The sequence below is a fragment of the Entelurus aequoreus genome, linkage group LG09 (genome assembly GCF_033978785.1).
Source record: "Entelurus aequoreus isolate RoL-2023_Sb linkage group LG09, RoL_Eaeq_v1.1, whole genome shotgun sequence".
Taxonomy (NCBI): domain Eukaryota; kingdom Metazoa; phylum Chordata; class Actinopteri; order Syngnathiformes; family Syngnathidae; genus Entelurus; species Entelurus aequoreus.
The window spans coordinates 63,137,204-63,155,311 of record NC_084739.1 but is presented as its reverse complement, the minus strand read 5'-3'; the positions used below and the strand labels follow the sequence as shown (position 1 = coordinate 63,155,311).

Sequence of the window (18,108 nt, the reverse complement as noted above, 5' to 3'; positions counted from 1 at the left end):
AATAATACATTCTGAATACGGTGACATGAGATCATGTGAATATGAGAACAAGAAAATGGTATTTTATAAGAACATGAGAAAATGAGAATAATAACATACGAAAATTAAAATAAAACATGAGAAAAATAAGAACATATAAATCTGATTACAAGGATATGAAATAATCTGAATATGACAGTAAGAACATGTGATTATATAAGAACATGCGAAAATAAGACTAATAACATGAGAAAATCGGAATAATAACATGAAGAAATGAGAATAAGAACAGGAAAATGTGAATACAGGGACATGAAATATTGTCAACATAAGAACGAAAAGTAATTATTTCAGAAAATGAAAATAATAACATGAGAAAATGAAAATAGGAATAAACAAAAAAAGGGAATACGGGAGCATGAGATAATGTGAATATGACAACAACATTTTGGAACATGAGAAATGAGAGTAATGGCATGAGAATAAAAATATGAGAAAAATTAGAATAAGAACTTGGTAAAATTAAGAACAAGAAAACCTAAATACAGGGATGAGAAATAATGTGAAAATAAGAACATTTGATTAAATAAGAACAGGCGAAAATGAGACTAATAACTTGGGAAAATGAGAATAACAACACGAGAAAATTAGAACAACACGACAGGACAATTTTGCTATAGAGGATTATAACATTAGGAAAAATAATACATTCTGAATACGGTGACATGAGATCATGTGAATATGAGAACATGAGAACAAGAACATGGTATTTTATAAGAACATGAGAAAATGAGAATAATAACATACGAAAATTAGAATAAAAAAAGAGAAAAAATTGAATAAAAACAAGAAAATCTGAATACAGACATGAGATCATGAGAATAAGACCATTTTACTTCATAAGAAGATGGGATAAGGAGAATAATAACATAATAAAAGTAGAATAATAACATAATAAAAAGGAGAATAATAACTTGAAAACACGAGGACAAGAATAAGAAAATCTGAACACATGAAATAATGTGAATATAAGAACAAGAGTGAGATTATACAACATGGGAAAATGAAAACATGAGGAAATTAAAATAAGAAAATGAGAATAAAACCACAACAAAGGTAGAATACAGGGTAATGAGACAAAAGGAATATAAAAACAAGAACATTTTTATTATAGGAACATGGGAAAATGTGACTACAAGAACATGAGGAAAAAATGAGAATATAAGAATCTAAATCACTTTTAAAATCATATTATTGGGGATTTGTATCTTACAGTAACTCACGGTTCTGAATCCAATTGTCACCCAAAAATCAGAATCAAAACGATTCTTGCAGTATATTATTTAGTGTATAAATAAAATATAACAAAACATTTTCAAAACAGGCGACAAAAACGATTCGGATGTGAATACATTTTTTTAAGCATCCCTAATATACAGTACAGTAAAATTGAAGAAAATATGTTTTTATTTATTATGTAATTTGATTCATAGTATGAAAGGAAGTTAGTTAAATTTAATACAATGTTATATACTCACATTACAGTGATAGGATTTCTAAAAAATGCAAGAAAAAAATACATTTAAACATTCATATTAAAAAAAATACAAGTAATGTAATACAGTAAATAGAGTGATGTAAATAATGCAATAAATAAAAGCAAAGCACAAAATTGAATACAAATCAATCTAATGATGTATTAAATATGATACATAGTAAAATACGGAAATAGGATTTCATTCAATTCTGCAGGTGTACCTAATGTTGTGTATACAGTAAGAACTAAGAGGAAGAAGTTGTAAGTATGAAAGTGTGAAAATGTTCACAGATGTGCAAATTCATCTTTCTTTCCTTCTCTCTCTGTGTGGCAGAATGGTTTCACTCCTCTGCACATCGCCTGCAAGAAGAACCGAGTCAAAGTGATGGAGCTCTTGCTCAAACATGGAGCCTCCATCCAGGCGGTGACTGAGGTGCTCACACTTACCTTCTTTCAACTTCACATGTCAATCACAGAAAGTATGTACATTAACAGTATGCAGCAGGGGGGGCCAAACTTTTTGACTGGAGGGCCCCATTGAGCTGAAAAAATTTATATATATATATATATATATATATATATATATATATATATATATATATATATATATATATATATATATATATATATATATATATATATATATATATATATATATATATATATATATATATATTAGGGCTGCAACAACTAATCGATTAAAATCGATTATAAAAATAGTTGCCGATTAATTTAGTCATCGATTCGTTGGATCTATGCTATGCGCATGCGCAGAAGCTTTTAAAAAATTTAAAAAAAAAACATTTAAAAATTTTTTTTTTTTAATAAACCTTTATTTATAAACTGCAACATGTACAAACAGCTGAGAAACAATAATCAAAATAAGTATGGTGCCAGTATGCTGTTTTTTTCAATTAAATACTGGAAAGGATAGAAATGTAGTTTGTCGCTTTTATCCGATTATTAATCGATTAATCAAAGTAATAATCGACAGATTAATCGATTATCAAATTAATGGTTAGTTGCAGCCCTTATATATATATATATATATATATATATATATATATATATATATATATATATATATATATATATATATATATATATATATATATATATATATATATATATATATATATATATATATATATATATATTAGGGCTGCAACAACTAATCGATTAAATCGATTAAAATCGATTATAAAAATAGTTGCCGATTAATTTAGTCATCGATTCGTTGGATCTATGCTATGCGTATGCGCAGAAGCTTTAAAAAAAAAAATAAAAAAAAATTAGTTTTTTAAAATATTTTTTTTAAATAAACCTTTATTTATAAACTGCAACATGTACAAACAGCTGAGAAACAATAATCAAAATAAGTATGGTGCCAGTATGCTGTTTTTTTCAATAAAATACTGGATAGGATAGAAATGTAATTTGTCTCTTTTATCCGATTATTAATCGATTAATCGAAGTAATAATCGACAGCTTAATCGATTATCAAATTAATCGTTAGTAAGTAATTATTAGTAAGTAATTATTACTTCGATTAATCGATTAATAATCGGATAAAAGAGACAAACTACATTTCTATCCTTTCCAGTATTTTATTGAAAAAAACATCATACTGACACCATACTTATTTTGATTATTGTTTTTCAGCTGTTTGTACATGTTGCAGTTTATAAATAAAGGTTTATTAAAAAATAAAAAATAAATTTATTTTTTTAAAAAGCTTATATATATATATATATATATATATGTATATATATATATATATATATATATATATATATATATATATATATATATATATATATATATATTAGGGCTGCAACAACTAATCGATTAAATCGATTAAAATCGATTATAAAAATAGTTGCCGATTAATTTAGTCATCGATTCGTTGGATCTATGCTATGCGCATGCGCAGCTTTTTAAAAAAATATATATATATATATATTTTTTTTTTTTTAATAAACCTTTATTTATAAACTGCAACATGTACAAACAGCTGAGAAACAATAATCAAAATAAGTATGGTGCCAGTATACTGTTTTTTTCAATAAAATACTGGAAAGGATAGAAATGTAGTTTTGTCTCTTTTATCCGATTATTAATCGATTAATCGAAGTAATAATCGACAGATTAATCGATTATCAAATTAATCGTTAGTTGCAGCCCTAATATACATACATATATATATATATATATATATATATATATATATATATATATATATATATATATATATATATATATATATATATATATATATATATATATATATATATATATATATATATATATATATATATATATATATATATATTAGTATGTGTGTGGATGTGTATATATATAGTATGTGTATGGAAAAAATTCCCTACCTTGGTTACTTCTGTGACAACCTCCTTAAAGTTGTTTAACCAATCAGAAACATCAAGCAGCTAAAATGCGCCAAACATGTACAAGTGTGGAGAGAGTGTTCTGCATTTTTCCCATCATGCCTTGTAATGGATTTAAATGGGTGTAGTTTTGATTTATTTTATTTTTTTTATGCTGATTGAAAGTTTTTTATAATATCCACCAAGTTTAATGAGCAGGATGTGTGTTGTTTGTTGACGTTTTGTGCTGGGTTGACATTGTTCTTTTTCCTGCACTATGACTAGGGAAGGTTGTTTGGATTGGGTCATATAAGTCAATGCTGTTCCCATAGTCAGATTGATGTGCAATTAATGGTCCCTGACTTAAGTCACTTTCTTTGGCCACTAGATGGCAGCTTCAGATCACTGACTATTTGTATATAATATGAAAACACCAAATGCTTATTAGAGTAGTGGGCCTACTACCCCTGGTATACAGCAAGGGTCAATTACAGCTAAAAGTCTGTATTATATGTAACTAAATGTCATGCTTTGCTGCAGCCTATTAATGAAGTGTTCCCATGCAGTCTGGCCTGACGCCCATCCACGTGGCAGCCTTCATGGGCCACGAGAACATCGTACATGCCCTCACCAACCACGGCGCTTCACCCAACACCACCAACGTGGTCAGACTAGCCTTTCTACGTATTGCCATGTTCACTTTTTCCACCTATAAACGCACTCATTACCGCCTGTGCTGCAGAGGGGCGAGACAGCCCTCCATATGGCAGCCAGAGCGGGCCAGGCCGACGTGGTCCGATACCTGCTCAAGAACGGAGCCAAAGTGGAGACCAAGTCCAAGGTTTGCACTTTAGTCGCCGTCTGGACGTGGGAATGTGACGCCAGTATGAATCTGCTCACATGGTGCCGTTTCCAGGACGACCAGACGGCGCTGCACATCTCCAGTCGCTTGGGGAAGGTGGACATCGTGCAACAGCTGCTGCAGTCCGGCGCCTCCGCCAACGCCGCCACCACCTCAGGGTACACGCCTCTACACCTGGCGGCCCGAGAAGGACACCAGGATGTGGCCACCATGTTGCTGGAGAACGGAGCGTCCATGTCGTCCTCCACCAAGGTAAAGTTGTCTTCCTGGACACTTCATTAGGTACACCTGCCAGGTTTGATTGATTGATTGAGACTTTTATCAGTAGATTGCACAGTACAGTACATATTCCGTACAATTGACCACTAAATGGTAACACTTGTTTAAGTCGGGGTCCACGTTAATCAATTCATGGTAGTTTCTACCGTATTTTTCGGAGTATAAGTCGCTCCGGAGTATAAGTCGCACCGGCCGAAAATGCATAATAAAGAAGGAAAAAAACATATTTAAGTGGCACTGGAGTATAAGTCGCATTTTTGGGGGAAATGTATTTGATAAAAGCCAACACCAAGAATAGACATTTGAAAGGCAATTTCAAATAAATAAACAGGCTGAATAAGTGTACGTTATATGAGGCATAAATAACCAACTGGTATGTTAACGTAACATATTATGGTAAGAGTCATTCAAATAACTATAACATATAGAACAGGGGTCACCAACGCGGTGCCCGCAGGCACCAGGTAGCCCGTAAGGACCAGATGAGTAGCCCGCTGGCCTGTTCTAAAAATAGCTCAAATAGCAGCACTTACCCGTGAGCTGCCTCTATTTTTTAAATTGTATTTATTTACTAGCAAGCTGGTCTCGCTTTGCCCGACATTTTTAATTCTAAGAGAGACAAAACTCAAATAGAATTTGAAAATCCAAGAAAAAATTTTAAAGACTTGGGGCCGTACTTATCAAGCTTCTTAGAGTGCCATTTTACACTTAAGTCCTGAGAATTTGCGAAATTTAGTCCTACTCTCAAACTTAGGAATAAAAGCTTTTTATCAACGTTCTTAAGTCTAAGAATCACTCCTACTCTCCACGATATTTAAGAGACCTTCAGAGGTGTCTTAAGTGGTTAGGAGTTGCCAGCAGGGGATGGCACTGAGGCGAGAGAGACGTGCGCCAACGTTCAGGGAACGGAACAATGTTTTTTTTTTTTTTGATGACGAGCAGCTGATCAAACGGTATCGTTTAGACAGAGCGGATATGATTTTTGTCACAGATTTAATACTTTTCGATTCCTTGTTGATTTCTGCATGTGTCTGCAGTGGGCTAGTATATATAGAGCCACCCACACCAGTTTCAAATTAGTTGCCTAATTAATGAATTGGAAAGAAAATGTTATGACAGTAGCGTATGTGTGTGGCCGTGAGGTGAGTGACGTCAGTGAGTGTGTGGGCGAGAGAAGAGAGGGAGCGGTAGCGTGAGTGCCGGCGGGGACTAGTTTGTTTTGTATTATTTTGTAGTTTATTGTCAAAATATACACTCCCATTGTCCACTTAAATATTTCCAAGATATTTCTTTATTCTTAGACTACGGATTCCCTTCCGTGATTGGTCATTTCTATGGACACAGAAATGACGTCACCTAAAATTCCGTTTACGGCACATAGTAATGTCGTAATTCAGCTCTGAGTGTGACACTTAAGATTCAGTCCTACACTTCGCTGAAAGTGTGAGTAAGACGCTTGATAACTAACTTTTAAGTGCAGCTTTCAGCGAAGAATTTATTTACTCTTAAGTCAACTCTTAGCAGACTTCTTAGGAGTAATTCTAAGAAGCTTGATAAGTACGGCCCTTGGTCTTCACTTGTTTAAATAAATTCATTAATTTTTTTACTTTGCTTCTTATAACTTTCAGAAAGGCAATTTTAGAGAAAAAATACAACCTTAAAAATGATTTTAGGATTTTTAAACACATATACCTTTTTACCTTTTAAATTCCTTCCTCTTCTTTCCTGACAATTTAAATCAATGTTCAAGTACATTTATTTTTTCTATTGTAAAGAATAATAAATACATTTTAATTTAATTCTTCATTTTAGCTTCTGTTTTTTTGATGAAGAATATTTGGGAAATATTTCTTCAAACTTATTATGATTAAAATTCAAAAAAATTATTCTGGCAAATCTAGTAAATCTGTAGAATCAAATTTTAATCTTATTTCAAAGTCTTTTGAATTTCTTTTAAAAATTTTGTTCTGGAAAATCTAGAAGAAATAATGATTTGTCTTTGTTAGAAATATAGCTTGGTCCAATTTGTTATATATTGTAACAAAGTGCAGATTGGATTTTAACCTATTTAAAACATGTCATCAAAATTCTAAAATTAATCTTAATCAGAAAAAATGACTAATGATGTTCCATAAATTCTTTTTTTAAATTTTTTCAAAAAGATTCGAAATAGCTAGTTTTTCTCTTCTTTTTTTCGGCTGAATTTTGAATTTTAAAGAGTCGAAATTGGAGACAAACTATGTTTCAAAATTTAATTGTCATTTTTTTCGTGTTTTCTCCTCTTTTAAACCGTTTAATTAAGTGTAAAGATCATTAATTATTAATAATAACATAGAGTTAAAGGTAAATTGAGCAAATTGGCTATTTCTGGCAATTTATTGAAGTGTGTATCAAACTGGTAGCCCTTCGCATTAATCACTACCCAAGAAGTAGCTCTTGCTTTCAAAAAGGTTGGTGACCCCTGATATAGAACATGCTATACGTTTACCAAACAATCTGTCACTCCTAATCGCTAAATCCCATGAAATCTTATACGTCTAGTCTCTTACGTGAATGAGATCAATAATATTATTTGATATTTTACGCTAATGTGTTCATCATTTCACACATAAGTCGCTCCTGAGTATAAGTCGCACCCCCGGCCAAACTATGAAAAAAAACTGCGACTTATAGTCCGAAAAATACGGTAATCAATTCATGGTAGTTCCTATTCTTGTCCTAATATTACAAGGATAAGTTCTAAAACTTGGATTTCTGAAGTGTGGAGGCCACACCTTTCTTGTGTACAAGGGGCGTGGTTTGAAGGGATTAGTTGCAAACAAATTGCTCAATCATTTATTTTTTGTATAAAATAAACATAAATAACTAGAGATGTCCGATAATGGCTTTTTAACCGATATTGTCCAACTCTTAATTACCGATACCGATATATACAGTGGTGGAATGAACACATTATTATGCCTAATTTAGTTGTGATGCCCCGCTGGATGCATTAAACAATGTAACAAGGTTTTCCAAAATAAATCAACTCAAGTTATGGAAAAAAATGCCATATTTATTATTGAAGTCACAAAGTGCATTATTTTTTTTAACATGCCTCAAAACATTAACAGTGCAATACTTTTTCATAACATGGTCACTACTGCCTAGTTTCTCTTGTTATATTCTTATTTTACTGTTATATTTTTATTCTCATTGTTGATTTTTATTTGTATTCTTATTGTAATATTTTTCTATTCTGTTTCCATTTATATCCCCTTTATTTACTTTTTAAATTCGATTTTAATTCTGTACACTGCTGCTGGAATTTGAATTTTCCTGAGGGAACTCTCCCGAAGGAATCAATAAAGTACTATCCATCTATCTATCTATCTATCTATCTATCTATCTATCTATCTATCTATCTATCTATCTATCTATCTATCTATCTATCTATCTATCTATCTATCTATCTATCTATCTATCTATCTATCTATCTATCTATCTATCTATCTATCTATCTATCTATCTATCTATCTATCTATCTATCCATCCAAACAGCAGCTTGGAATTTGGGACATGCTCTCCCTGAATGAGACTATGAGGAGGTTGAGGTGGGCGGGGTTGAGGTGGGTGGGGATAGGAGGTAGCGGGGGGGTTTATATTGTAGCGTCCCGGAAGAGTTAGTACTGCAAGGGATTCTGGGTATTTGTTCTGTTGTGTTTATGTTGTGTTACGGTGCGGATGTTCTCCCGAAATGTGTTTGTCATTCTTGTTTGGTGTGCGCTAATTAATTTAAAACCTCCTGTCACTCCGGCGTTTACCGGAAGCCTGCGGGATGGCCGTGCATGCGCTAATTATTTTAAAACCTCTTCTCACTCCGGCGTTTACCAATAGAATCGGTAAATTTAGGCGTGCGCTTTGAGTGTGATGTAAGCATACCATCATGAAAAGCACATTTAATTAAAAAAAACGTTATTATGGTCTTACTTGTACTTACAAATGGAGTCCATTTGCAGCTCCTTCTGACCAAAAGCATCGATAACTTGGTTATAGAAGTCTTCCTTATTTTCTTTCTTCCGTTTTAAAAGTCTCTCTGTCTCGATGGAGATATTCCTTTAATTATTACCTCCTGCTTCCATTGAAAGTCCAGTTTAGAAAACTGTTTTATTTTAGATACCGGTATGTAATCCTCCATGTTAAAAGTTCAGACGAGAGGAAAAAAAAGAGACGATCTATTGCTGCGTGTAGTCACTTCTTCTGCAGTACCGGAAGTCGCAAGAAGGATCACTAGCGCCCTCTACCACCAGGAGGCGGGAGTCATTTAATGACTCATACCGTATTTGACACACGCAGCTACGGTATATTAATAAAACATAGCTGCTTACTGTTCTTTTTAGCATACCGTACCGGTATTCAATAGCTACTGAATAGCTCTTTATCTTTTTTCCTTTGTGCGATTGCAAACTACTGAAGGCAGCTTCCTCCATTTTGAAAATGAGGACAGGTAAAGCGTCACTCGTGACGTAACGAATTTGACCCGGCGGAAGTTCTAGCCATATGCTAAATATTTTGCGAAACGAGTTTGACCCGGCGAAAATTATAGACATGCGATAATAAAATTAATATTTTGCGAAACGAATTTGATCCGGCGTTAATAATGAACCGGCGATAAGGCCAAGCATGCGTTAATTATTTTGAGAAACGAGTTTGACCCGGCAGTAATTCTAGACGTGCGAATACTATATTCCTTGCGCCAATTCAAGGAAATACGGTAATACTAGAAAAAATCATTTTTGCATAACATTTTTGTTTTCGTTTTTTTACATACGATGTAAATATTTTGAACATATTTTGTGCACATTTTGTAAATAAATCTAACATTTGTTTTACATTTTTGGTGCATTTCTAAAAAAACAATGTTTTTTAATATATATATATTTTTGACACATTTTCATAACCAAGTAATGATGACACTTTCAAAGGCAGACGCTTTTTCTTTTTGTATTAAGCGTGTTCTGTCAGTAGTTTAAGCTCATTTTTAGCCTTTTTGCTCGTCTCCACTCTCTAATATTTGGACATGGCAGTCAAGCTAGTTCCCAAATGACGAACGGTAGAAAAGGAGGTCATTATAGCGAGCTGTGAAGGACACTTTAATAATGGAATTAAGATCGTGTGTGTGTGTGTGTGTGTGTGTGTGTGTGTGTGTGTGTGTGTGTGTGTGTGTGTGTGTGTGTGTGTGTGTGTGTGTGTGTGTGTGTGTGTGTTGCTGGGGAGGGGGGAGGGGGCTCTTGGTGAAGGTGACCTTAGTCAGTGGAACAGATTAATGGAGGGTAAACCCCTTGGTGCCACACACACACACACACACACATCTTTTTGGGTCGTCAGCTGTTCTTGCAAATGACATCATGGTCATTATCCTAACTCTGGTTTTGTGGTACGTGCCGACAGAAGGGCTTCAGTCCGCTGCACGTGGCAGCAAAGTACGGCAAGATGGAGGTGGCCAGTCTGCTCCTGCAGAAGAGAGCCGCTCCTGATGCCGCCGGCAAGGTGAGGAGTCCACCTCATTACTCAACAGGGACACCATTTAACCCTTCACAGTCTCTTTCACTGCCGCATGACTTTGTAGGTGAAAACACGGCTGCCAACATGCATATTAGCGCCGCACGCCCGCAACAAAACCAATGTTGTAACAGCAGTCAGGAGCAAACAATAGCACCGATGACTTCATTATAAACAACAGTGCAGAAAGTAGCATGAACTTCACAGCATTTTTAAAGCACATTCATTTTAAAAAATTACATCGGGAGGTTGCCTACAGCCACAGCTGGCAATGCCAAGGTTTTAATACACTGCTAAATAGTGAGCCTGGTTGTACAATAAATACCTTTATTAAAGGTAGAATCAAATGTTTAGATTAGGCCAGATTGGTTGCTATCATTTTTTGTTGATGTATTTCTTACAAAAATCACACATAATGTTAATCAATCCAAATAAAGAAAATGCAGCAACACAAACTCAGCTTGACAATATTTAGGTATTGAAATTTACAAAGCAATTTAGAAGACATACCAACACAATATTATTAAATATAATACTAGAAAAAATTTAATTCTTCTTATTATCTTATCTAAATGCAGTTTGTTTTTTATAGCAGTCATTATGAGTTGCACTATCAACATTTATCCATTTTTTCAGTATTATTGTTTTGTCAAGATGCATATTGACAAAAATGCATTTGTATTCTTCTAAATGACTAAAGTGATGCAGATCTAGCGTTGGGTATCGTTTGAATTCGAACGATTCCGATTCCGATTCTTTGTTTCGACTCCGATTCCTGACGATTCTCGGTTCCGATTCTTTTAAGAGGCAGGGTCAAAAAAAGTTTAGGATATTTTAAATGAGCTAGCTAACCTACAGTCTTTCTGAATGAAATAGTCTGACATTCTCCATCAATTTTAATTCTATTAACTTTTTATTTACTACAAATTCCTCACAGGGCTGTTTTCAACTAGAATATAAATATCAAATCTATGAACTTGAATATTAATATTATAAATTATGAATACATTTTCCCAGGGGTACACTTTCCTCAAGAGAGCTTTATTTTTGAAAACCTCATGAAAACACATTTACACACACAAGTGTATGATGCTGCAGGAAACCTCATGAAAACACATTTACACATAAGTGTATGATGCTGCAGGAAACCTCATGAAAACACATTTACACATAAGTGTATGATGCTGCAGGAAACCTCATGAAAACACATTTACACATAAGTGTATGATGCTGCAGGAAACCTCATGAAAACACATTTACACATAAGTGTATGATTCTGCAGGAAACCTCATGAAAACACATTTACACATAAGTGTATGATGCTGCAATAAACCTCATGAAAACACCTTTACACATAAGTGTATGATGCTGCAGGAAACCTCATGAAAACACCTTTACACATAAGTGTATGATGCTGCAGGAAACCTCATGAAAACACCTTTACACATAAGTGTATGATGCTGCAGGAAACCTCATGAAAACACATGTACACATAAGTGTATGATGCTGCAGGAAACCTCATGAAAACACATTTACACATAAGTGTATGATGTTGCAGGAAACCTCATGAAAACACATTTACACACACAAGTGTATGATGCTGCAGGAAACCTCATGAAAACACCTTTACACATAAGTGTATGATGCTGCAGGAAACCTCATGAAAACACAATTACACATAAGTGTATGATGCTGCAGGAAACCTCATGAAAACACATTTACACACACAAGTGTATGATGCTGCAGGTACTTAAACATGTTACCGTGCTCCCACTGATGGGCTAACCTGGTGCAGAAAAGCAAATAAACAATAAGAAACAACTTGCAAAACCCAGTCCAGATTAGCAGCAGGTACAGTATAAAATCAGAGACAGTTCTTGTTTAGGAAAATGACCATATCCGCCTTCTCAGGCAGGATGCGTGAGCGTTCTGGACAGATAGTGTCTCCTGCTGTGGAAAATACACGTTCGCTGGGTGTGGAAGAAGCTTGAACGCATGAATAGGAGAAAGCGAGATATGACAGCAAAGGATAAGTCTTTTGTTGGTTCCACCGGACCACCAACATGCAGCAGGGTCGTCAGACATAAGTATCGGTGGAACGTCCTGGTACATCTGCAGCTCTCTCTCCACTCCTTTCTTGATGGACATGGAGCTCTGTTATTTCGCGGTTATTTCATTTTTTTTTGTAAAGTAAAGCCACACTTTCGACCGCCGACGCCCGCTATCCATGCTTGAGCTTAACTGACTCGCTCGGCGATGCTAACACTTCCGGCGGTGGGCGCTTCTTCGTTGGTGTTCAGCGGCTTCTTCTTCCGGTTCGGCGGACATATTTTTTTCCGGTCGGCGGACTTGGTATCGAAAATAGGAATTGAAATTTAAAACTTTTGAACGATTCCGGGAGAATCGGAAAGTTAGTCCCGGTTCCAATCGATACTCGATACTCGATACCCAACCCTATGCAGATCTCCCAAGAATACAAGTGTGAGGTATCACTGTGACCTTTATATCTGAGAATGTCTTTGCTTTTGTGGTTTCAGACCACAACTTTTTAATTCTATTCATTAATTGTGGCGGGACCAGGATTCAACTGTAACTGCATACAAAAACAGTATTTCAAAAATTGCATGTGCTCAGGTTTCATAGAAATGGACTCTGCTATTTTTGCATAATCTAAACCTCCCAAAAGCAGCGATCAAAACAACAATTTTACACTTTTTTGTGTCATCGCAACGTTTTTCTTTGCCGATTATGTAGCAAGAAATTGGAAAAATTCCATTAGCTTGGCTGCAATTAGGGATGATGTTTGATAAGAAGTTATCGAGTTCGAGCCCATTATCGAATCCTCTTATCGAACCGAATTCTTATCGATTCTCTTATCGAATCCAGATAGGTTGTTGTATATGGAAAAAAACACAATATTTGGTTTAACAAAAGCTCACTTTTATCTTATAAGAAAAATAAATAAATATTGACTGTTACCCCCCCCCCCCTAATAAAATAAATAAATATTGACTGTTGTTACCCAAAGTATATTAAGTGGGATTTTTCAGAAAAACAAATATATACAGTAACACAAAAACAACCTGTCTCTGTGATCACTATATGTGTATAAATAATAATATAGTGTTAAATAAAATCAGTCCCTTGGGCACAAAACTGAAAATAATACAGCTCTCCAAAAAGTGCACTTCTGTTGCTATTGGAACATACTAACTACACACACAGGCAGACAGCTAACAAACAATCCAAGACATCTAATAAAGTTCCAAAGCAGATTAATCCATTTAGGCTCTTTATTGCTGTTGATCTTGCTTTGTCTTTTCCTATCTTTACTTTGGTCTTGCACTGGACTGTTATTTTTTATTTTTTTAAACTGATGTACACACAATGACAAATGTATAAGCTATGTGATTCAATTAACATACTGAAATGTAATACACAATATGTAAATATTAGCTTCACACAAATATACAGTACTATCATCAAACAAATACTTCTGAGTGTTGAAACTATTTTGATGGTGGAAATACACGACTGGCAGCCATTTTAAGTCCTCAAAACATCCATTGAAACAGTGCACAAAAATCGTTTTTCAATACACATCTTAGTATCAAATTTAACCACTTTCCACCTTAATATTGAGTTACATAAACAAGTTAAACAGTTTACTTACAGACTTATCTTTTCCAAGGCTTGTAAGAGCTAACACAACTTGTCTACTTCTCAATTGTCTCATGAACTGGACTAACATCGTCAACCCGGAAGTGCCCAAACTAATGACGCGTAGTATTTTCATATCACCACAAGGTGTCAGTAAGAGTCTACAGTCAAATGGGCATAACATTGCCCATTTGGGATTCGTTCCCAAGGATTCGAATAAAGAACCAACTCTTTTTCTTTACTATAGTGGCCTCGATAACGGGAACCGGTTCTCAATAAGGGATTCAAGTCCATGTAATCGGTTCTTTTCTTATCGAACAACCGGGAGAATCGGTTTCGAACATCATCCCTAGATGTAATTAGCTTTCAAATACGGCAAAGTCTGCGTTGTTGCAGGTGAATCCAAATAGGGAGCGTGTGAAAGATGGACGTGCTTCTAGGATCACAAATTGAACTCCCATCAAAGTTATTAAAGATTCTTCCTTGCGTGATGAAAAGCTGTCTCCACAGGAGGGATGTGACATGACGCAATGTGTCAGATGATCAACTTTCACCTTAGGTTGCACTTGAACCACCACAAGAATGAAAAACATGTGGGTGCTCCTTTCACTGATGTCAATCAGGGGTCTGCAACCTGCAGCCCCCTTAATGCCTCTGGCCTGGCTCCCTTTGACACCTTTCAATAAATAATGGCTACCGTATTTCCTTGAATAGCCGCCGGGGCGCTAATTAATTTAAAACCTCTTCTCACTCCTGCGTTTACCAAAAGCATGCGGGATTGGCAAGCATGCGCTAATTATTTTAAAACCTCTTCTCACTCCGGCGCTTACCTAATTATGAAAATAACATTTAATAAAAAAACGTTATTATGGTCTTACCTTTAGGTATAAATGAGTCCATGCGCAACTCCTATAGAAGTCTTCCTTATCTTTCTTCCGTTTTAAAAGTCTCTCTGTCTCGATGGAGATCTTCCTTTAATTATTATCTCCTGCTTCGATTGAAAGTCCAGTTTAGAAAACTGTTTTATTTTAGATATGTAATCCTCCATGGTAAAAGTGCAAGCAAACAATGGGTGCTCACTCTTGCTGCGTGTTGTCTTCTTCTGCAGCACTGGTCTTCTGCAGTACCAGTAATCGCAAGAAGGATCACTAGCGCCCTCTACCACCAGGAAGCGGAAGTCATTTAATGACTCATATTTGACCCGGCGGAAGTGCCAAGCATGCGCTAATTATTTTGCGAAACGAGTTTGACCCGGCTGTAATTCTAGGCAGCCGAATACTATATTCCCGGCGGCAATTCAAGGAAATACGGTATTTAATTTGAATTCATTCTATTTTATGTAGTTATTTTTAATGTTACAGTTGTTGTTTTGGAGAGTTCTGTGATCTTGTAATGTAAAAATGAAACCTATTTTAATATTTTGAAGATCAAAATGTACGTCACACCATTTGTTGCCAAGCAGTTATATTGTTTTTAGCGGTAAACTAGCAATTGAGGGAAAATACAACATTTAATGATTCACTGTTGTCGAGGTTGGCTCATGTGTGTGCGTAATGTGTGGGGAGAAAACGGCAAACAGCAACACAAATCAAATGTTGAAGACATTTCCAGAACAAACACAACATTTAGGAACAATTAGCCAGCTGGAAAAAGAACAGTTTTGGAACTGCTGCGGAAATCTGATCAGAGCAAAAAAAACAAAACTTGGTGAGTCGTTTTCTGTCGAGTGTTTGATTTCATAAATGCTATTTATAATAATAATAATAATAGATTTTATTTGTAAAAGCACTTTACATTGAGCAAACAACCTCAAAGTGCTACAGTGCATTTAAAAAAACAAGAACAAAACAACAACGCTAGAAGCACAAGTAACTGCCCCCAACAAGTAAAATAAATAGTAAAAAAAATAAAAAGTAGAACAGCCTAATAGCTAGAACTAGGACACATATATCTAAAAAAAAAAAAGGGTTTTTTAAAAAGAAGGGTTTTTAATAGGGATGTCCGATAATGGCTTTTTGCCGATATCCGATATTCCGATATTGTCCAACTCTTTAATTACCGATACCGATATCAACCGATACCGATATCAACCGATATATGCAGTCGTGAAATTAACACATTATTATGCCTAATTTGGACAACCATGTATGGTGAAGATAAGGTACTTTTAAAAAATAATAATAAAATAAGATAACTAAATTAAAAACATTTTCTTGATTAAAAAACAAAGTAAAACAATATAAAAACAGTTACATAGAAACTAGTAATTAATGAAAATGAGTAAAATTAACTGTTAAAGGTTAGTACTATTAGTGGAGCAGCAGCACGCACAATCATGTGTGCTTACGGACTGTATCCCTTGCAGACTGTATTGATATATATTGATATATAATGTAGGAACCAGAATATTGATAACAGAAAGAAATGGGGGGAGGGAGGTTCTTTGGGTTGGTGCACTAATTGTAAGTGTATCTTGTGTTTTTTATGTTGATTTAATAAAAAAAAACAAAAAAAACCTGATACAGATAATAAAAAAACCGATACCGATAATTTCCGATATTACATTTTAACGCATTTATCGGCCGATAATATCGGCAGGCCGATATTATCGGACATCCCTAGTTTTTAAGCCTTATTAAAAGCATCCACAGTCTGTGGTGCCCTCGGGTGGTCAGGGAGAGCGTTCCACAGACTGAGAGCGGCGGAGCAGAAAGCCCGGTCTCCCATAGTTCGTAGCTTTGTCCTCGGAGGTTGGAGGAGGTTAGCCTGGTGTGTTAAGAACAACTGCTTTGGTGACCTCCGCCCTAGGAGAACATTTTCAGCATCCACATCATCTTCTGGCAAATTCCTTATCTTCCTCCCTGCATGAATTTGAAGTTGCATTCTTTCTATTCTGTGTTGCTGCTTCTCATCTTACTGAGTCCCATTCTAACCAGTTGTTGTTGTTGTTGTTGTTGTTGCACGCTTGTTTGTGTACGTCCATGTGGGCTGTTCCAGAGCGGCCTCACTCCACTGCATGTAGCCGCTCACTACGATAATCAGAGAGTAGCGCTGCTGCTGCTGGATCAGGGAGCGTCCCCGCACGCCGCCGCCAAGGTACACGTACTTGTGGTCTTCCTTCTCTCATTTCCACCAAGCATTCTCTCCCATTTGTGCTCGTCAATCATGTGTTGCTGTCACTTTGCTTGGGTTTCTACCTGCAAATGTTGCATCTGCAAGGGTAGGCTAATGCTTTTTAAGCTGTTTTAGCTACACTGCCAAAAGTCCGTGTTCAAAAACAAGAAAAAACCCCACAAAAATTAAGGGTATTTTACTTGAACTAAGCAAAATTATCTGCCAATAGAACAAGAAAATGTGGCTTGTCAAGACTTTCCAAAACAAATAAAATGAGCTAACCTCAATGAACCCCAAAATACCTTAAAATAAGTATATTCTCACTAATAACAAGTGCACTTTTCAAGGTAGACAAAACAAAAACAAAGAGACCTTTTTGCTCAATATGTTGAAAAATAATCTTAAATGAAGTAAATGCTAGTGCCATTATCTTGACATAATGATATGCACTCGGCATGATTTTTTTTTTCATGCTTGAAGTAAGAAATGATTACTTTAAAAAAGTAGTTTTCTACTTGTGAGTGTTGATGACACAGCTTTGCAACACTTGATATTCTAGTTCCAAGCATGTTTTACTCAATATAGCTCATCAAATCTCAGCAACAAGCTGTAATATCTTACTGACATCATTTAGGACACTTAAAACAAGTAAAACACTCTAACATAAAATCTGCTTAGTGAGGAGAATGATCTTATCAGACAGAAAATAAGCAAATATCAGCCTTATTTGAGATATTTCATCTTACTTAGAT

General features: G+C 35.1%; 1 protein-coding gene across 24 annotated transcripts in view; it reads left to right on the top strand.

Moving 5' to 3' along the window:
• The window catches only part of LOC133657617 (ankyrin-3-like), a 280,491-nt gene that overhangs the window by 126,516 nt on the left and 135,867 nt on the right, over positions 1–18,108 (top strand). For 20 of the 24 annotated variants that reach the window (XM_062059155.1, XM_062059163.1, XM_062059154.1 and 17 more), the window contains 6 exons: positions 1,851–1,949; positions 4,467–4,565; positions 4,643–4,741; positions 4,817–5,014; positions 10,472–10,570; positions 17,240–17,338. In XM_062059155.1, the coding sequence (XP_061915139.1) occupies positions 1,851–1,949; positions 4,467–4,565; positions 4,643–4,741; positions 4,817–5,014; positions 10,472–10,570; positions 17,240–17,338 (693 nt within the window). The remainder of the gene's footprint in view (positions 1–1,850; positions 1,950–4,466; positions 4,566–4,642; positions 4,742–4,816; positions 5,015–10,471; positions 10,571–17,239; positions 17,339–18,108) is intronic. The other 4 variants (XM_062059165.1, XM_062059148.1, XM_062059166.1 and 1 more) reach the window with 1 other exon arrangement.